Source organism: Candoia aspera, chromosome 3 (genome assembly GCF_035149785.1).
Source record: "Candoia aspera isolate rCanAsp1 chromosome 3, rCanAsp1.hap2, whole genome shotgun sequence".
NCBI classification, from domain to species: Eukaryota; Metazoa; Chordata; class Lepidosauria; order Squamata; family Boidae; genus Candoia; species Candoia aspera.
This window is the reverse complement of record NC_086155.1, coordinates 120,898,638-120,920,893: the sequence shown is the minus strand read 5'-3', so window position 1 is coordinate 120,920,893 and position 22,256 is coordinate 120,898,638. Positions and strand designations below refer to the sequence as shown.

The 22,256-nt window shown below is 36.2% G+C and overlaps 1 protein-coding gene across 3 annotated transcripts in view; it reads right to left on the bottom strand.

The window, feature by feature from the left end:
• SLC12A7 (solute carrier family 12 member 7) overlaps positions 1 to 22,256 on the bottom strand; it is a 115,509-nt gene that overhangs the window by 70,263 nt on the left and 22,990 nt on the right. The window contains exon 1 of one of the 3 annotated variants that reach the window (XM_063298731.1): positions 11,041 to 11,170. The exons of the other annotated variants lie outside the window; for them this stretch is intronic. Coding sequence (XP_063154801.1) covers positions 11,041 to 11,080 — 40 coding nt within the window. The 5' untranslated portion in view covers positions 11,081 to 11,170. Of the gene's footprint in view, positions 1 to 11,040; positions 11,171 to 22,256 lie in introns of those variants that run through there. 3 annotated transcript variants of the gene reach the window in all.

The following is a 22,256-nucleotide window of genomic DNA, read 5'->3' as shown; positions in this document are numbered from 1 at the left end:
TGTTTTCTACATTTGCCAGCATAGCTTGGTTAAAAACTTTAGCTGCTTCTTCTGTAGCTTGCCATATTTCTCTAAATATGTCATCAATTCCTGCAGCCTTCTGATTTGGTATGATCAGAATGTTGATCTAACTTTATCTTCTAGTACTGAATGTTCTTGTAAATAGTAAATACCTTCTAAGCCATCTGGGATGTTGATATCTCTACTATATAGAATTTCAGTATCTGTCTTCCATCTTTGTTTGATCTTCTTTGAACTAGTTCCTCTCTGTCCAGTGGTTGTTGGGAGTTTATAATTATAATAATGAAGCATTTTTATTTATTTATTTATCCCACCTTTATTATTTTTATAAATAACTCATACCTAATACTCCTTCCTCCTATTTTCCCCACAACAGCAACCCTGTGAGGTGAGTGAAACATGCTTTCAGTTTTTATCCAGAGAGAGCGCCTATCTCAGTCAGAGAAACATAATGAATTCTTGAGCTGGAAGTCTTCTGATTGAGACAACAAAAGATTGAATTATATTCTAAAGCAAAAAATACTGAGCTCCAACTGCCTTCCTAAGAAAGAGTATCTTAAACAGAAACCAACGCAGCAGACTATAGGCTCAACACAGTGTGAGATCTCACCAAGCAAAGCCACGTATAGGAGCTGTCCTGAAACTACAGTATAATAAATGAGTAGGCTTATACAAGGAAAGATTGTAGATAATTAAAGGTGTAAAATGTTCAGGCTAATAATTTGAATTTTGCCCTGAAAAGCCATTCTCTTCTTGAAAATAGACTTAAGTTCAGTAATTGTGTGGTTTATGACAGCTTTGAATGAGTCCTCTTCCAGAAGATCTAGTATTTTCTTTAAAACTTCTTATAATAGTAAAAGAGATAAAATAATGCCATCTTTAGCCATCTTGCATTGCACTGCTGGAGTATAGTATCATTCTCCCCCCACAGCCAGCTGTATATATATCTCCCTCAACACCAAAGGTTTGCATTTTGGGTAAAGTTTAAAAAGTATTTTTATAGTTTGTCTTTTTTAAAAAATAAAGGTTTTTGTTTTGTTTATCCTATGAGCTTAGTCTATCATCCAAAAGGGAAACAGAAGGGTTGAGACTTCTAGTTATGTTTATGCTGTTAACGTTCTTGCTACAAATCTGAATTATAGGAATTATTTCATTTTTCCTCATGTTTACCTTTTCACTGATAATAATACAATACAGTGGTGAGGGCCCTGTCTCACACACTGAGGGTCCAGAAAGGATGCTCCCTGGAAGATAGGTAATGGCAGTAAGAACTATCAAACTGCTACCCCAAATCAAAGACGTGGGGCAGGATGTCTAGATCCCAAAGGATTACAAGAAAAGAGGTTTGAAAGCTCCATCTTTCTACACTATTGGTTCAGCCACATCACAGCACTGAATATTAATTGATGGCTGGGCAGAATTTCATTACATGAATTAACAGCTCTATTCTTTAAAATTTACTAGTTTAAACTTTTATGAAGATTTACAAGTGTACTTTGATTCAAATAACACAGAAATCTGATTCAGTGGTTTACTAAGACCCAAGAAAAGTTGACACTGATTCTCAAAAAAAAAAAAAAAAAAAAAGACTCAACACATTAATGATAAACTAGTAAATCTTACTGTACACCCAGGACACAGAACAGGTTTCATCATTTTTGCACAGATTATAGAAATCAGTGTTATCATATACAGATTCCAATTCCCGCATTGTTATCATTGGGCTTATCTTAAAGGAAAACTGTAAGCATAACCTGTGGTCTTCTGCTTTAATAAAATAGCTACCTGGTAATGCCCAGATTATATACCTAAAAAAAAAATGAAAATATTCTAACTTTGTTGCTGTAAAGTTACTTTCACTGTTTCCTATCTTTATTTCACAAGCAATATGTGTGATCCAAAAGAATGCTGAAACCAAGTAACTATTACAAATTGTATTTTTGAAGTGGAAGAGGAGATTCTCCACTTTAATTCTTTATCCATGTAGTCATGGGTTTGTCCAGACATGATGAGGTAATCTAACTTCATTCCCTCTCTCTGCCTGCAATCCATTTTAAGAGTAGTAAAAATAGCAGAAATTTAGAAATACAAAATAATGTAGGTTTTCATTTCTGGATGATGCTTGCAAAGAGTGTGTGTTGGTGATCACTCGTAGCCAAGTAAGATTGTCTTCCAGGATTAAAATCTTAACAGTGGATCTGTAAGTGGCTGTAAAGGCCAATTCTGGATCCACACAACCTCCCACAATGAGGGAATAAGTTTCTAGGCGGAAGACAGTCACAATGAGGATTTGCTTGACGTGCCTTCCCCTTAGCTCACTTCTCCCTTTCGCCCTGTACTTGTGCTTCTTCAAAGTCCATAGCGCCTTTAATAAGGGCTGACCTCCAATTTAAACGCTCATGAGTTAGGACTTCCCAGTTCTCAGTGCTAATATTAAACTTTTTAAAATTAGCTTTGAGAACATCTTTGAATCTCTTTTGCTGTCCACCTTTGCAAAGAGTGAACAGTAAAGCTGAAACTGTTACATTTGAGGCAAGGAGTACAATAGAATCTTACAAAAAATATAGTAAGACATATTGGTACATTAAAAAAGCCCAAATCATTATTTTTTTATTTTATTTTGCCTCTGAGTCAGTTTTTGACTCCTGGAGACTGTCTGAATAATTCCATGCAGTTTTCTTGGCAAGATTTCAGAAGTGGTTTGTCAGTGCCTCCTTCCTAGGGCTGAGAGTGACTGGCCCAAGGTCACCCAGTTGGCTTCATACCTAAGGCAGGACTAGAACTCACAGTCTCCTGGTTTCTAGCCTGGTGCCTTAACCACTACACCAAACTGGCTGTTATCACAACTATCAAAAACATCACAAAATAGGGGTCAATTTGCATGCCAAATGAGGTAATGGTCAATCCACACATAATTCAGGAAGATACCATTAATTAGCAGTCAATAATCTGACTACTAAACAAGTCTAGAAACACTTCCATCATCCTCCCAACAAAAAGCCTCAGTGCAATTAACATGTTTTAAAAGTGACTTTACTTTTTTTCCCCATGCAAAGAGTAAGATCTACATTAAAACATTACCCTAAATTGGTTAACCAACTCATGGATAGCTAAGTAGATGCATCCATTTGCAGATCTATGCAAACTACCATCAGGCCAACCTTTTGCACACATTGGAATGCAGTCATTAAGTAACTTTTGATTTACACTGAATATAAACAAAATGAGGGTGAAGGGAAGGGGCAAAATGGAAGAATCTGCATTTTCTGATACTCATACCCAGTCCCAAGCAAGTATTATGATGAAAAAACAACAGAATAAAAGTATACCAAATCAAGTTACTTAAAGATAGCACAAATATTTTAATCACAAGATAATCCTAGCTTAAACAGGAAGTCATCATTCTTAAAACTTCTACTTTTTAATACTCAGAGATATTTAAATGCATACAGAACAAAATATTTTGGTCCTTGACCACAAATAAACTTTAATTTACCTGCTATAAAAATCTGAGATCCAAAATAAAGATAACAATAACTGAAAAAGACCTCAAGAGGATTTCCATTCACAAGCATATATCAACGGCAAAAAGCAAAAACTATAGCCAATGGAGCTCTCTCTGCAGATTTACAAATAAGTGAAGGCAGAAGGCAAGAATGCCCACTTTCTCCCTTATTATTTATCATTACTTCAGAAATATTGGCAGAAAAGGTCCAAGGTAAAAAAACAAATACCTGGTGTCAAAATCTGTGGAGAGGAAAATAAGTTCAAATGTTATACAGATGACATAGTATTAACTACAACAGAACCACAAGGGGCAACTGTTTATGAAAACAATCCATAGCTTCAGAGAATTCTCTGGATATAAAATCAATGCCCAAAAAACAAAATAATCACAAAACATTTAACCCAAGTAGATAAACATTTATTTCAGGAAGAATCTGGCTGCCAGACAACACACTTAATTAATTATCTTGGTTTGCATTTGGCAGGTAATAATCAAGAAATGTATCAAAACAATTACATCAAGTTATGGCAAGAAATTAAAAGAGATCTTGAAAGGTGGAAAAACTTAAAGCCTTCCTGGTTAGGATCAATTGCAATTATCAAAATGAAAATACTACCCAAGATAAACTGTTTCAAATAGTGCCAATTCCAATTTCATGGGGAAAAAAAACTTTACAAGAATGTCAAGAAACTATTAGCAAACTGAAAATTTTACAAGCCTCAAAAGACAGGGAGAGCCTCCTTGTTCTTCCTATCTTCGAACTGTATTACAGAGCAAGCTGTTAGTAATGGTTAACAGAGTGGATTAAATCCCCGAACAGTAGAATGTCAATAGTGGAAGGAGCTCCATAGATATTTAGGGTATTGGTACAAAGGGGATAAAAAACCTAAAAGGACACATTGTAGACGAAGCTTGATAAAAGTATGGAACTCCACAAGGAAAATAAGCCCAACAATTTCACCATTAGCCTCTCCTCTAAACGCTTTTCATGCTGGAGATAATTACAGTACGAAAAGTGTAGTTACATATGTAAACATGGTCCAGCCAGACCCCATGAATAGATTAAAGACACAGCAAGAATTACTGGTGAAAGGCAGAACATACCATGACTGATGTACCCACAAATTGTTGGAATAAAATCTGACCTCAAAAATGAAGGAAGGACATTAAGAAAAATGACAGAATTTGAAATGCTTATATAGAATCAAGTCCATCTATTAGCCTGTATATATAAACTTCTACTTATGGTATGGAGACAGAACAAATAAAAATATGATAAACTGGATGCAAAACTTCAAAGAAACAGTCACAATATAACAATGGGAAGAACTGTGGAACAAATCTATAAATTTTACTGCAAACTATGGCTTGAGAGAGAACTGGTATATAATGTTGTACATATGGTATACAGCCCCATCAATAATTGCCAAAATAGACGAATCGTAATGGCGCTGCGGGTTAAACCGCTGAGCTGTCGATCGGAAGGTCGGCGGTTCGAAACCGCGCGGCGGGGTGAGCGTCCGTTGCTCGTCCCAGCTCCTGCTCACCTAGCAGTTCGAAAACATGCAAATGTGAGTAGATCAATAGGTACCGCTTCGGCGGGAAGGTAACGGCGTTCCGAGTCGTCACGCTGGCCACATGACCCGGAAGTGTCTATGACAACGCCGGCTCCAAGGCTTTGAAACGGAGATGAGCACCGCCCCCTAGAGTCGGACACGACTGGACTTTACGTCAAGGGAAACCTTTACCTTTACCTAATAGTAAAAAAGGTTGGAAATGCCACCAGACAAATGAAATATTCTACCATATGTGGTGGACATGCAACACCCCCCCCCAAAAAATATTGGAAAGACATACACAGCACCATTCAGAGAATCTTAGGAATCAAATCTGAAATTGAACGGTTTTTTTTAACTAGGTATAATTCCAGAACATATCAATTAAAAATACCATAAATTATTAAGATACATGCTTATGGCTGTGAGGACAAACTCTACACCACACTGGAAAAAAGACATAGTATAAATGATATCTGATCGGGAACTTAAAATTGGAGAATATGCAGCAATGGCAAAACTAACAGTATAATACACAACAGAAGTTTAACTAAACTTTAGCAAGAATGGCTTCCAATATATGCAAGATAAATGCAAATACTTTAAATATGGTTTCTAAAGTTTACGGTTTTCTTTTTTTAACATTTATAAATAATAATATAGTGGAGATTTTGTCATTAAGCTCAAAAATTTACATTTAGTTTTTATATCATGAAAGCAACTCAATGTGTTTTGCTTGGTATGGTTTATCATTTACTAAAGCTATACTGAGTATTAATTGTATAATTTCGGTAATTATCTGTCCGTTTATAGATAGTACCTTTTTTGATACACCTTTCGGGGGAAATGGGTGGTAATTAAATTTGATTAATAAATAAATAAATAGACAGGGAGGGAGGGAGGGAGGATCCCCACTCACAAAAAACAAACACTAAATAGCACATATAAAGAGCTGAATCTCTCTCTTGCCCAAGGATCCCTGCAGCTCTTTCTATGGATGTATTCTGTCCTCTCAATGAGGCTCATCGGATAAGCCTAAAAGTTAATAGATTATGGCATAAACTTTGCTGGCTCTTTGCCAACACCAAACTATTTCCAGACATACTAATCTTTGGCCTTTATTTTGGCCTTATTAGATTTTTCACCACAGCCTATAATCAATTCTCATGGGTTTATCAACCCGTGATTTAAATCTGTGACTTCAAATCATCAGACTATGATCTTATTGAATGTATCCCATGAATTTACAAGAATGTAGTGGCACAGAGCCTCTGAATCAAGAGATTTCAAACTTACAACTATTAACAATTAATAAACTTAGATGACATAAGCCTTTGATGTTATAAGCACTCACTAGCTTGAGGGCCTCCTCTTAAAAAGATGGAAAAGAGGGACAAGCTTAATGCTGCACACTGAAAAGGGCAAACAGGACTGTGTGCAACATTTCACAGTACTTACAACTTCATGAAAGTGTACTCAACTGGACACCATACCTAACTTTTTAAAAGTCTTTGTTATGAATACTATGGCATTTACACACAATATTAGAAACTCTTTTCATCAACACATTGCTTACACCTACGAACCTCCAGAGTCTTCTGGAATGGGCAGCCATAATTAATTTAAATCATCATAATCAACCTTACATTTGATAAATAAAATATTAGGAAAGCTACAGTATAACTTGTGAAAATACATGGAGAAAGTCTGAATAACATAACTGTCTTGCATGCAGAGGCACACAATTTGCATGCAGAAAATCCAAGAACCAACCTGTGACATCTTTGTTAAAAATGGATGGGATAATGGTGATGGAATGCATTTGGGCATGAATGATCCGGGAGAGCTACTGAGAGTTAAAATAGATAATACTGGGCTAAACAGTCAGCCTACCCAGAGATAAACCATCTTTATTTCTTTTCTTTGGGTTGCAAATGTATTATTTCTATATATCAATGGGCTTGTTTACATATAAATGCCAAACCACAATTTCGGATTACCAGAATCCTGGACTTCCAATCCTGGTTCTTTATTTGGATAGGCAAACAGCAGTTAGCACATCTGCCAACCAGTATTTTAAAGCCTGATATAGTGGCAAATGCCAACAATATCTTCTTCAAACATAGAGAAAAAACTATGCATTGCCATTAAACTACAATAACATCAGTGTATGACAGGGAAAGGGAAGCTATGAACCCAAGATTCTTTATTGCATATTCTTGCAATATCAAATCACTGCAACAGGTTTGTTGTTGTATCTGAATAGTCCTAGTCTCTTTATGCAGTTGTCGTATTCCTGTAAGTTCTATTTGAACAAGCCCAACAATTAGATCTAATATTAGTATTAGACATAGTATGCTGCATACCCTAAACTACCTAAATATCTTCTCCTGTGCTATTAAATGAATACATATTAAGAAAGCAACAATGGCAATCAAATAAGGAAATGTATGAATCTGTATTAATAGTTCTGTGATACTAACTTCCTTACAAACTCCAACCCAACCCCCAAAATTACACAATAAACTCACTTTATTTTAAGAGACTTCTAATAGAATTGCTGTTGACATATTATATTTCGGTATCCATGAAATATAAGCGTGGTGGCGCTGCGGGTTAAACCGCTGAGCTGCTGAGCTTGCCAACCAGAAGGTTGGCGGTTTGAATCTGAGTGACGGGGTGAGCTCCCGTTGCTAGTCCCAGCTCCTGCCAACCTAGCAGTTCGAAAACATGCAAATGTGAGTAGATTAATAGGTACCGCTTCGGCGGGCAGGTAATGGCATTACGTTTAGTCATGCCAGCCACATGACCATGGAAGTGTCTACGGACAAATGCCGGCTCTTCGGCTTTGAAATGGAGATGAGCACCGCCCCCTAGAGTCGGACATGACTGGACTTAATGTCAAGGGAAACCTTTACCTTTACCTATCCATGATATAGGTACCATCATGGCTACATTTCTAATTTGGTTAAAGGAAACATTCCTGGGGATATAATCCCCAATGCTCTTTTCCCTGTAGAAAGTATTCATTGTGGTAATGTTATTAGCTATGAAAAATAACTGTAGATATTGTGTAATCAACATTTTCCCCCATTTTCATAGCAAATAGCAACCGTGCTCATATGGATATCGTGTAATCAACATTTTCCCCCATTTTCATAGCAAATAGCAACTCATATGGATTTTCACCTGGGAAAATTTTTTCCCCAGTGTCAAATAGCTAGCCAAGTATTTTTTGCTAAAACAAAAAGGCATTGGGAAATTTAATTAAAAATCTTTCACATCACTTGTCTGGGAAGTCACCATAAGATTTAGGCGAGTATTATCTTGAGTAAAGCTTTCCATGTCTAAAATGAGATTAATGATATTGGCCTATTTTAGTCTTATAAGAATGATCGAATTCATCATTTTGAACATTCTACCTAGTTTCTGGAATTACTTTGTAACAAAATCTACATATATCTTAACTGGTTAGACCATTATTTTGTAAACAAAACTATGAATAACAATTTTTAATGGCAGATCTTGCTCAGCTTGTTGTACTATTTTAAACCTTTATGCTTCTGTTTTTACTCAAGCAAATGGTTTCCCAGCTGTTTCCTGAGTAAAAACACCAACAGCTTATATCTGTTCTGTCTTTCCCACTTCTGGTTTTACTGATGTAGCTGTTATTACATGAATGTTGACTATGTCAGCTACCCTACTAGATTCGATCTAAGAACAATACCTCTGATTAGTTGTCAGCTTGTCTTTCCTGACAGTTGTTATTCAAACACTCCTGAATATCTTACATTCTTCAGAGAACAATCACATCTTCCACAGTGAACTGGAATGGTGCACTTCATATTTGACACAACCAACATAACAGAGGAAGGATCAGAGCAATTTTATTAACAAAACAATTTCATAAAATACTACATTGTGCAGCACTGAATAGAACTGAGAGATCTCACTGAAGCAGCAGCTTAGCTGTGGATCTGAAGGGTGGCCTCAAGTTCCTATGTCAACCTCATCCATCATTGCCAAATAACTGAGCAGTAAACATGTGCCTCAAAAGAGTGGAGAAAAATATGATTGACCAAGACTTTGCAAAAACAGTCTTTTTAATCCATAAAAGTTTGCTATGTATAACAATAATCGAGATTTTTATTTCTCCTTATTCATGATATAATACTATTTACTACATGCCAACGCAACCACTGAATTCTAATTAACTAAAATGCTTTATACTGTGATGTGTATTGATAAACCAGTCCATATACTTTAAAAAATTAAGTTTCCTTTTAATTTTTTTCCTGCTCATAAACTTCAGAATAGGTCAGGCCAGAGGTTCCCAAACTTCCTTGGATGATGGCATCCTTAGTGCTTCAGTGATTTTTTCACAGAGCCCTTAGGCCAAAAGTGTGAACTTGAGTAGCAGTTTGTATGGTATCTGACAGATGTTAAGTACCTCTGTGTTTCTCTTAAAAATTTAAAATATCTTGCGGCACCCCTGTGAGTTTGCTGGGAATCCCCAGGGCATCACCACACACAGTCTGGGAACCACAAGGTGAGGCTCTAAAGCTCAACAATAAATAGCCTGCTTTTTATAAGCAGAACCACAACTCAGAGTTCACTACCAACCCATTCCAAAGCTACCAACCTAATCCAAAGAAATCATATGAAATAATTCCAGCATATAATTTTTATGATGAAAATATTTTAGAGAGTCAACTAAAGCTTCAATATACACTGAAATCATATATACACAGATATTTTCTTTGGTCCTCTCTATGTCCGTGAATGTATTTTAAGCATTCATCATACATTTGAATGAAAAGGCTTATTTATTTTTCAAATGTGAAACAATACTGAAAAAAAAGAGTATTTCTAATTTCAATGAACACTATATTAATACTAAGTTTCTATGCTAATATAAAAGTACAAGGAAGTTACTAGTTAAAACCAATCCAGATTTCCAAGGTGTCAAATAATTATTCAGAAGTAAAACCCAAAGAATCATACAGGCAAATCATATACTCTACTATCAAGTTTTATGTGGTACCTCCCCTGCCATTTCTTACCACTGCACAACAGAACTATAGGCTTAGTACTGAAATTTAGCCAAATAGCACTAAACAGTTCAGAATTATGTCATCAAAAACAAAGAGTAAGAGTAAGATGTAAGTCATTACAAACTTTAAGGAATTTCTTTGGGTTTCAGGAGATGGGAAATAAGATAAATATAACAGCAATATAAATAGTTTATTATCAACTAAATATAAGCATCTGTGATAAGGAAATGGAATTTTCCAAACAACAACAGAACTTGTGGAGCATGATCCAGTACTTCCCAGATACATGGCATTTTGTACACTTATACAGCCCTCCAGCAAAGCAATTAAAGGAGAAGGGCTACCAATCAGAAAAGGAAGCAGCACATTCAAGAAGAAAGAAGCAGCTGGAATTGATTTTACCCACAACATGTTTCTTTCTTCCATTTGAACTCAGCTTTTATTACCAAAGTGATCGAAGTAATCAAACATAATTTAACTATCATTAACCACTCTCCTAACCACAGTGCCTTGCTTCCACTTTTGGAATCCAAAGTTATGTATTTTAGTTAACCTAAAATATTATAAATGCGTATTTTATATTTTATAAGAAATGCATCTTTTATTTTAGTATCAGTAAATAGGTGTTACCTATATTGTACTGAAGTTCTGGAAAAAAACACTTAATATGCCTTAAGTAACATGATTCTGATATTGCATATTGTAAGAACATATTTTCACAATGTTACTATTAAATTCCAACTTAATATAATGAATTAAGCTTGATAAAATGTAAGGAAAATGCACCTTCTGAAAAAGTTTATATGACTTTAACAAGCTTTTCACTGAGAGAGGAACAACTAGCAGTTTAGAAAAGACTTTGCCCTTTCTCTTTCTCTGTCTCTTAAAAATCAAGACTCACCTGGATTTGGGCCATCTTCCACATAATCTTGTTCACTCATAACCAGAAATTTAACTCTCCAAACGTTAAAATGTGAAAGAGCAGAAAGCTGACAGTTGCACTCTCGTTTTGTACAAGACCTCAAATCCTGCCTCTCAATAGTGCTGGATTAATTCTGAAGCAAGTCATCAGAGCTTCATGCAGTTTAAAGTATGCATGTGACCCAAAGCCAAGCTGCAGTGCAGTGTCAATTCTCTCCAACAGATTAAACTGAGAGGGATGCTCATCAGTGATAAACCCAAAAACATAACAGTAAGAATAAAGCCTACATCTCTATCACCAAACATCGCCAGGTAGAAAGCCTTAAGTTACACCTAGAGTAAACTTGATGTTTACAACAGATGTCTCATTAGAGAAACTATGCTCATTAGGCAAGCAATTCTGGTGCATATAAAGGCAGGAAATGTCAGATTATGTAGACTGTGGACAATTCATATACCAGTAGCTTACATGACCAAATTTTAACTCCTAAATCTGCAAGTGTAATTGCATTATTTTTAATTTGCAGTGCTCCAAACAGTAACAAAGGAAGATCTGGGCCTTTATAAAATATTTATAGGTTGGGGTGAGATATTCTTAACAGAGAGTGCATCTTACAGGAAACATGGAAGGAATTTCCTTTGTAGCAGCAGAGATTTAGCCAATCTCTAAATCTGCTATTCCAGTTTTCTCCAATTTAGTGCCTGCCTAAAAAACCTACTGCCCTCACAAAACTACTCCCCTCATCCTGCAACTGCCATGTCCAATGGAGTCCCAGTCCAACACATGCATTTATTATACATTCAGTTTGCCCAACAGCAATTGTCTGAGTGGATTGCGAATAGTAATTGGCACAAAGACACACACAAACACACACACCAAAATTATATATTCCTAAACAGTTAAAAGAGGCATGTCTTCATCTAACCCTAAAATGATAACAAGTATATACTAAACGATGTGCTATGGAATGCCGTGGTTTACTAAGCTCTCAACTTGTCTAGAGTGGCACATGGAGGAGGATCTCAGTGACCTAAGTTTCCAAACAGATACATATGAGAAGGGTATGCCAAGCCACAGAGTTATGGGAGCATTTAGCTACAGCAGTTTTTCTCTCATAGCCACATATAGCTGCCTCTTTCTAATCTGGCTGGTTTACAGAGTTAATCTGAGTAGAGTTGCCGTAGATGTCCCTTACATAGACTCGGGGCAAGCCTTTTCTGTATCTGCCCCACTTCCTCCCTAGTTGGGCCCTAACTTCTTTGCTAAACCTTAGTTTTATTAATTAGTCACAGTTTTAAATTGTTTTAATATCTGAGGTTTAAGTTAGGATTTTATATTTTCTTGAAAGTTACTGAGGGGGAGTTCATATGGTGTAGTGGTTAAGATGATGGAGTAGGAGCTGGGAAACCCATGTTCTTGTCCTCCCTTAGGAGATGGAAGCCAACTAGGTTATCTTGAGTAAGTCATTCCTCTCAGCCTAATTCAGTGTCAGCTCTGCAACAAGCTAGTTGAAAAATAAAATATCTTGTCTCATCATGCATTGATAGCTTTGCTCTAACAAAGGCAACGACTACAATGTAAAACAAGCAAACCCTGCAATCATGAGGGACAAACACAAGGAATGACAGTGTAAGCTGCCAAGAGACCTCAACAGTCAGTGGCATAGGTTTAATATGTAAATAAAACTAAACTAAATCTAAAACTTCCTGCTATCGTAGACCACATGCCTTTAGACATAATCTAGTATGAAGATTTTATGTACCTACTCTTCCATAGAGACTGTTGAAAAGCAGAGCAAGGCTACAATTCTGAAGACTGACATCTTAATGGAAATTGGTCTGGCTATAAACTTAACAGGTTTAGAAGAGGGCCTAAATATGAAATCCCACATTTGCTGCAAATTTTCTTTTGAAATATTGGTAAGGCAAACATGTGTCTGTAAGGCGTTATGTATCAATATCTATGTCTATACCTCTGTCCACATCTCTATCTACACCTATATAGTGACCAACTGATACATTTATTTTGGGATGGTAGAATCCTCACAAGGTGACTTTATATCCATGTTATTCTTGGAAATTTCCATTCGTAAGTCTTCCAACTAGTATAAGAAAACCTCTTATCAATGTTACATCTCTGAATATTAGTATCTTTAGGGTACCTCCTAAGGCCACCGTTCTGAAACACTTTTATGGGCATCTGCAGAGGAGCGGTGACAAGTGACAAAACATGAGCCATAATGTAAACACTGCAACCTGAGTATTTGCATCAGATGTGAAGACCCAAGTATGTACCGGCTGAATTTGTGTCATGACATCACCATGCATGCAGCATCATTCTTATGTAATCTCAGCTTGCTGAAGACACCCATCCTTAACTGGAATATATGGGGATTTTTCATGTTAAATGTTTAGCTACAAATGTGACTGAAAGATCAATGATGATGGTTATTATTAACACTGAAATGAAAAGGCCAGTGCCTTCCAGAAGCTCATTATTTCCAGTATTTGTTTGAAAACACATAATCCTATTAAAACCTAAAAGTGACTCCAAATGGATTCAGGAAGACTTATTCTCAGTAAAGAATTATAATTCAAATTCTCTTTGCATTTCTATTCTGTAAGACATGGTTGTGAAGCCAAGAGTCTCTGGATCAAATGTAATCACCCGCATTTTTCTAGCTAGCCACTGGCCGGCTTTTGTCCTTAAGCAGTTATGCTTTAAAAAGGCTTTCACTGAGTAAAGGGGAGGCGCTGAGAAACTCTTTCTGAAAAGACATTATCTAGCAACCCTATTTTTATTTTAATAATTCATACATGCTTGTTAATTCGTGCCCATGCAGAGGTAATATTTGTGGAATCAGCTTCTCCAGCCTTCCACTGCTAGATTCCAGAGCCTTCCAGAAAAGGAGACTTCAGTTTTTAGAATCGATATCCAGTCCAACCTTCTTAAAAAAAATATACCTCAATACTTAGGAATACTGCATCTATAGTTCTTTCTCACACATACATATTCTGCATTTCTTTCATAATCAATACAGTAGTTTACTTCATCTATAATAAGCATAACATTGTTCTCTGAGGCTATTTTAATTTGAATTCAGTACAAACTACACCTGAGTATATACGTATGGCACTGGGCTTCTCACTCAAAAATATCTCAGCTGAAAGAAACTTGCCAGACCTGACCAATATTTTCCAGTTTTTAAGGAAACTGGGCACACTTTATTTTGAACCCTATTAAGAAACAGCTCTGTGGCATAAATGAACAATTATACCACCCCATGTTTAACTAAACATACAAAAAGTTCCCTGTAAAAGTATTTGGGTATTTACTCTTCTATCTCAATATTTCTTACTCTAGCTTTTGCTTCCTGAAGTGAGAAGCAAACAACCCAGTAAATACAAATGAGTATTATGTAGCTTGAGGCATCACTTTTTCAATAAAAATCAGGAAAACAAATATTGCTTTGGAAGGCTACAATTTAAGAAGAACCACAGGATAGAGCATTGCATCCTTTCCTTGCTAGCATTTTCAATCTACTCTTTATAGTTATTTTTTCTCTAGCAAAGTTCCAAGTGTGTAGTTATCTTTTTAAATAGACATGGGAGGGGGAGAGAAAAAGCAGCTTGCACTTTATGGACCTGACTGAAAAACAAAATTACAGGAAGGAAGGAGGGAAGGGATAAGATAAGCTTAATTAAAAATGTTAACATATAATATATCTGGTCTCCAACATAGTACCCACCCATTTCCTCACAGAACTTCTCATTTGTCAGACCCATGTTCCACCTTGATTTAAAAATGTTTTATGGGACTCTCACACATTGTAATCAAAGTCCTAGCCTCTTCTTTATTTCCAAAAATGCCTTTGGAACCCACAAGTATTCCTAGGAAATAAAGGCAGAACAAAGTTGTGGCATGATGCCTTGCTTCTAAATGTGCCTAACAATCTAGAAAAAAAAAAAAAGACAAACCTAAGATGTGGGTCAACAGAGAGCATTATAGGAACCCAGAGGCAGCAGCAAGAACCATTTCCACTGGTTTTACATCCTGATAAATAGGTCTTTTGTGACTGGCTTTGCATATGCTTTGGGGAATGAGCAAGCCTCCTCATAATAGCCATTTTGTATCAGCACTCATAATATGCTCGCAGAATTCCAACTGTGCTGCCCAGCACTAACAATTTGAAAATGCCTTTAATATGTGGCTTGTGGCTCCGGAGAGGTTTATCTCAACCTTAGTATCTACCCTGTTATATGGAAATGTTGGCCCAGAATCTGGGACCTTGTGCGCAGGACATACTCATGACAATCACTACAGAAGTATTGCCATGGAGGATTTTTTTTAAAAAAGGGATGGCTTGATATTCAGACCTGATTCCAAGCTGATAGACAGACAGACAGATATTATAATAATGTGATAGAGAAACAACTTCCGGGGGAGGGGGGAGCCAAAGTTGACATTACAGATGGTACAACTGCTATGTAAGCTGGGATTTAATTTCTCCATCTGCCATCTAAGCACCATGTATTTAGGCAATGGCAATACCAATAAAGTACAAATGTTAGCCTGGGATCACTGAGATTACAATATTAGATATTCCTTCTGCAAATAGCATCATGTTCTGAAGCCTAATCTGCACATGTCACATCTTTTCCAGCTATGAAACAGTTATATAAAACATTAGCTCCTATTGTGCGTAATTCAAGGCAGAGAGAGTTCAGCAAACTTAAGCGTGCTATAAAATCCCAGAGCATCCCCTTAAATAAGACCACTTATATTTTTGTATTAAATTTTACATTCATATCAGTGATTGCTTTATGTATTCACTGAAATGGTCCTGCATACTTTGTGACCCACTGTGTCAAATACGGAAAGCCATTTGTGCCTCTCAAGGGTCTGATGAACAGGCTCCATCTCTCACTCTTTTATTTAAACCTTCTTTAAACAAGCTATTTACAAAGCACTTTGCTGGGTCTTCTTACATTCATCTTCGTAGGTCACAATACATCCAAGTTAGGACTAGAATATTTAGTCAGAATAAAGAAAAACCCTGATTCAAATCTCCACACAGTCTAAAAACCATCTGAGCTTGAATCAGTTCTCAACCTAATTTGACAAAGAGCTGTGTTGAGATCCCCAGAGAAAAGTATTTCATGAGTGCAAATCTCAACTATATATTCCAGATAATATACTGTATATTAATATATTCAATAACATTGAAGTACAAAAATAACATTAAAGTAAAAAAAAAAAAAAAGCTCAGGCCAAAAGGCTTTAGACCTAAGCATCACAAGCAACACCAAAGTCCTCCTGATTCACATCTTTACCTATCCTTGCCATTTCAAAATCTTTATCAGATAGTATCTATTTCACTATCATACCTTGCTTAGAGCCTATTTCTTTGGTCACCTAAATGGGAAAAGAGCATGCGTACAACTCTTTATTGGGCAAGAGTTTGTAAATCATACTAAAATATGTTAGAATAGATTAAAGACAGCACAACTTGTAATCCGACACACCAAAGGAAACAGACATACAATGCTGATAGCCTGCTAGGGAACCTGTTTTAGCCTACGACCTTTGCCTGGCTGGTTAGCAGAGTTCAGATTAGGACAGGGATGACGAAACCTGCGGATCATATGCAGTATCAAAATTTGGCTGCAAAACTGATGAATTTTGACAGCACAATTTTTCATTCTCCCCAGTTCATTTCTATCATTATCACCCTTCACCACCACCACCCCTTAAAATTTACATTGTTCAACATGATTCAGCATTGGTTCAGTTTGGGGTTAAGTTAAGAGCAGGAACAAAAGCAGAAGGCCTCTGGGAAGGTAACTCAATTACTGTGTTCCCCCAATTACTTAGAACTGTTTGGAGCAGCGTTTCTCAACCTTGGCAACTTTCAGATGTGTGGACTTCAGCTCCCAGAATTCCCCAGCCAGCATGGGAATTGAAGTCCACACAACTGTAAGTTGCCAAGGTTGAGAAACACTGGTTTGGAGAGAGGTATGAGAGGGAATGGAGGTGGTTTGCCTCTTGGAGGCCTCCTACTCTTGTTCCTAATCATGAAGGCATCAGTTACAATCTTCCCTGGATCCAGACGCCTTGACCCCAGAAACTCAAGCCTTTGCCTGGACTGCTGCAATTCACTCTACATGCAGCTTCCTTTGGAGATGGCTCAGAAGCTGCAGCTGGTACAAAGGTGGTAGCAAGATTACTGGAAGGTAAGCCAGCCAATGCAGAATTACACCAACACTAAAGTTGCTGCAGTAGTGGCCAATAAACTTCTGGTCCCAGCTCAAAGTGCTGGGCATTACTTTTAAAGCTCCAAGTGGTGCAGCACCAGGTTGCAGGAGGCAACATCTTGCCAGAATTGAATTTTATCATCTGGCCTGGACAATGAGAGGCCCTGCTGAAAATTCCCTTCCCTCATGGGGTTTGCAAGCTGTGAGTGAGAGGGGAGGCCTTCTTTATAATAGCTACTACTCTCACAAAAAGTACCTGCAGCCCCCACCTTGCTGCAGTTCCATAAGCAAGTTAAAGCTATTTTATTTAAATTGCTTTTTGGTCTCATCTAATTGATTACAGAGAGCCAGTTTGGTGTATGGTTAAGGCACCAGACTAGAAACCGGGAGACCATAAGTTCTAGCCCCACCTTAGGCACCAAGTCAGCTGGGTGACCTTGGGCCAGTCACTCTCTTTCAGCCCTTGGAAGGAGGCAATGGCAACCCATTTCCGAAATCTTGCCAAGAAAACTGCAGGGACTTGTCCATGCAGTCTCTGAGAATCGGACACAACTGAATAGATTGAAAAAATTTAATCCAGGGGCCTTCTTGGGTTTTATTTAGGGAGTTTATTATTTATATGTTATTTATGATATTGATCTGGCAATACTTTATTATTAGATCTGTTGTTCTCTTTGCTGTTGTAGGCCATTCAAAGTCCTTTGGAGTGGATCATAAGTACTGTAAAGCAAGCAAGCAAGCAAATTCCACCCCCTCCAGCAAACCAAACAATGGAGAAGAAAATTCATTTCTAACCTTTCCAGTGATGTTATCACCGTGTTCTCTATTTTGTCCATCCTTGGTACATAGGACCAGAGTTGTGCCGACTGAGAAACAATTCCCCCCCTTTTTTCCTTAAGACCTCCCCAAGTGAAAAGATTGGAAAAACATTACAAGTAGTAGGGTTATGAAATGCATCTTAATAATTTATTTTTAAGTTATGTTGTACATAAAATGATTAAGCCATGAAAAAAAGTTTCTATTTGGGAATATACCAAATTTTAAAAAGGCAGAGAATCTTGGGTCATTTCAAAATACCTTCAATTCTCAGAAAATTTCAGTAGAAAAAAAATGCTGATAATGCAAGTAATACAGATTCAGAAAACATGACTGGTTAAACAACATTCCACGTGGCAAAATGTGTTCTGAGACTTAGTTCTCTGAAAAGTAACACTTTCTCTTTCATAACTGGAGGATGTAATTCAGAATACAAAATTGTTTTACTCCAATTTTGACCATTTCTTCTATTTTCACTGTTAACTTTTTGCCGGCTTACTTCTGCAAAATGGCAAAAATGTAGACACATTGCATTCCTTACCACTCAGCAGTCTGTGGTTCTATCTGCAACAAAAATAAGCCAATTTAAAGTAAATTCTACACAAAAAGTATCATTAGTGTCTGAATAAACTCTATTTTCAATTTAATATACCAAACATACTTTTATGAACAAACCAACTTATATATACATTTTTAAAGCATGACAGGCATGGCCTGGATCCCATCTGGTGGGACCCAGGAAGGGAACATTTTTTGTTGTAGCGCCTGCCCTCTGGAACATCATTCCCCTGGAGATCAGACTCACCTTGACCCTGCTGGCCTTTTTAAGGCCTGGAAGACCTGTTTTGCTGTCAAGCCTAAGGCTCTGGATGTCTGGCTGAGCCTGCATCATGGCTATGTTAATTGCTGTTGTTTTTGTCTGGGCAGCTATATATGTTATTTATGATTTTGGTATATTATTTTATCTCATTTTTAAGTATGGTTAGCTACCCAGAATAACATATTTGAGATGTGTGGCCATGCAGAATGAATGAATGAATGAATGAATGAATGAATGAGATTTTGTACCTATAAAAGGTGCTTTAAAAAATACAAAATATACAGTATTTCAGTTTTCTGCAATGTTTATTTTTTTCTATAAAAATTACATATCACAGCTCTAGCTTACTCAAGAAGCTATTGTTAAGAAAAACATGTCTTACTTTAATGTGTGAATCTAGAAAACCCCTTTTATTATGATCATAGATCAGAAAATATGTGAATCTCATATTGTTTAACTTCTGTTCAACATAAATACAAACTTCACCACTAGATTCCTACTACATACAAACTTTTCCTATTGAAAAAGTTAGGGGTAATTCTATTTAATGGAACATTTGATGTCAATTATTATCATAAAAGTAGCTTTGCCAGGTAATATGACTCAGCTGGCAAAGCCAGATCCTTTGTACATGAGGTCATTATCTAATTATTTTTGTTGTGAACAGGTTATTTCTAGCAGTCTTTGTCAGAATAAAGGTCACCAGAATTAACGTTTGTCACTGGTCAAATCCAGATATATAAATCTGCTTCTATTCTTACCACACAAGTTTTCAAGATATTTACAATTATATTAGTGTTCTCATGCATTTAACAGCCACATGTCTGCTGCCTTGGGAAATACTGGGAAAAGTTGACCAGCTTAACTGTAATTATGCCTTTCAGTCGCTAAAGGCATAAAAACACAGACAGCAAAAAACAACTTTATCAAAATCATGCAAAATTGCCTTTCTGGTTAATAACCCAGATCTATCAAGTCTAGTCAACATTACGCTTCAACTAAAGCTAATTAGCTTTGGAATTCTCACAAACACAGCAAAGAGAATTTTTTTTCTCAAGACTGTTAAATATACTTTGCTATTTATTTTACCAGATAGAACTATTTGATATTGATAATTTTACTGTATGTTTTAGTCAAGTATTAAATATTGTCAGCTTTTTTTTAACTTTATTAATTTTTTTCAACATATAGATAAAAACAAAAAAGGATGAAACAAAAGAACCTACAAAGAAAAAAAGGGAAACTAAAAAGGTGCAAAGTACAAAGAAGTACAAAAAAAAAAAAAAAACCAAAGTACAAAAAAGTACAAAAAACAAAAAAACAAAACAAAGTACAAAAAACAAACCAAGTTATACATTTTTAAAGCATGACAAGCATGGCCTAGATCCCATCTACAAAATAACTTCCAACTTTCTACAGCAAAGATATACATAAATCAATACCAATCTCTTACTCCAATTTAAACTATAATAAACATTATTTTTATATAGCATTTCAATTCTCAATATAACATTCCCCTCTAAAACAAATTTTCCCTCCCAGTTAAAAAACATAAAAAAAACCTTCAAACATAAAATATTGTCAGCTTCTAATTCCTATTTCTAAAATGGAATTACCAGCAATTGCTGGATTGTTTCAAGGGAAGAATATTATGAAATACTTTTCTTGTTAAAAAAAAGTTAAAAGATTGAAGGAAGTAGGAAAAAAAAACAGATTTATAGAGTAAATCTAAATCAACAGAACCTTTAGACTCCAAGTGATTTTTGCACACCTAAATTTAATCTCTGTGCTGGTGATAATATTAGTATCTATGCTACAGTCCCAGAGTAATCCAAAATATTTCAGTTTCTAAAAGCCAACCAAAAACGGTTGCAATGTTTTTGGCATATTACCTAGAAGTTTGTCTTATGGAGATAATCAATCTTGGCCACTGATTTCTGAAACAAATATTCTATTGCACTGTATATCTTGTTATCCCAGACAGGATAATCAAACAGTCTCAAATCTGCCTTTGAAAGCGGTATCATGATAAAAATATTCAGAGGAAAAGCTTGTCATTCTGCAGCACTTTTAATATTTATACATTCATAAAACAAAGCTCAGTTCCTAAAATGCATGTAGTATCAGCAAGAAGGGGCAATAAACACTGGAGCAATCTCTGGCCCCAAGTTGTTTGTAGCCTGCCTTATTTTAAAAAAAATATTCCTAGAGCTCTGAATTTCAGCAGTAGAAATCATTTTCCACCATTTTGAGGTAACAAAAACACAAAAACATTAGTTTAAGCCTTAAAACAGGCTAAAGACAGTTAATAAAAACTAATTCCACTCAGGGAAAAAAAAGTGTGTTTCTGATCACACCTATTTTCCAACATCACTCTGGCCACTATGGCTCTTCTTAACCAAAAAATTTATTCAATCTTGCAAGACAAACAAACAGAAAACAATCTAAAAAGAGTGGTGAGTTACTATGTAGGCAACAGAAATAAAACACAACTTTCCTCACAAAATTCCAGAGTCTTGTTACAATTTTTAAGCTGCTCTGAAACTACATTAAAATGTTATCCTTATCTCCCCATCTCCACCTCTACCTTGTAACTACATAGATCTCACCTTCTTCCAGAACCCAGTTTCTGAACAGTAGCTGAAAAAGCACAAATTGATTTGTAGACAACTCAATTTAAACAAATATATGAAGTAGTCTAAAAACACGGTAGGTATGTGAAATATATACAGGGTGAGATACAGAGTATGATAAACTGAATTAATAAGGAGAGAATGAATGGAGTGTGCAAGCAACTGTCAAGACAAGTTTTTAAATTTTCATTGTTTTTCTGTCAAGAAATCATTTTGTATCTCACTTCTGTCATGTTCAAAATGTCAGTATTAAAAAAAAGGAATCATGAGCTCTACTAAGAGATCTAAAGCATATACTTGGTGGGTAGAAGGGCAACTAACTGACCAAATGGCCTATGTTAAGCACCTGGGGATAGTCTTTCATTTCTTTGGTAGCAGAAAAGTAGATCTATCAGAGTTTGCCCTAAATGATCAGAGGAGTGCCTCTGTTTTAAGATTTCTAAGAACTAAAGGTGGTAATTAGATCCCCCTTCCTGATTGTAATTCATAAGAACAAATTCAGTTCAAGTTCCCAAGCACTCCAGGTCCCATCTCAAGGCTTGGCTTATAAAGTAACTCCATATTTGGAATGTCTATATCCGTGTGGGGCTGGGAAAGTTAAAAATTGAACAAGTCTTTCAAGTTTCACTTTATAGGGATATCCACACAGTTTTCTCTCCTATACTATTAGGA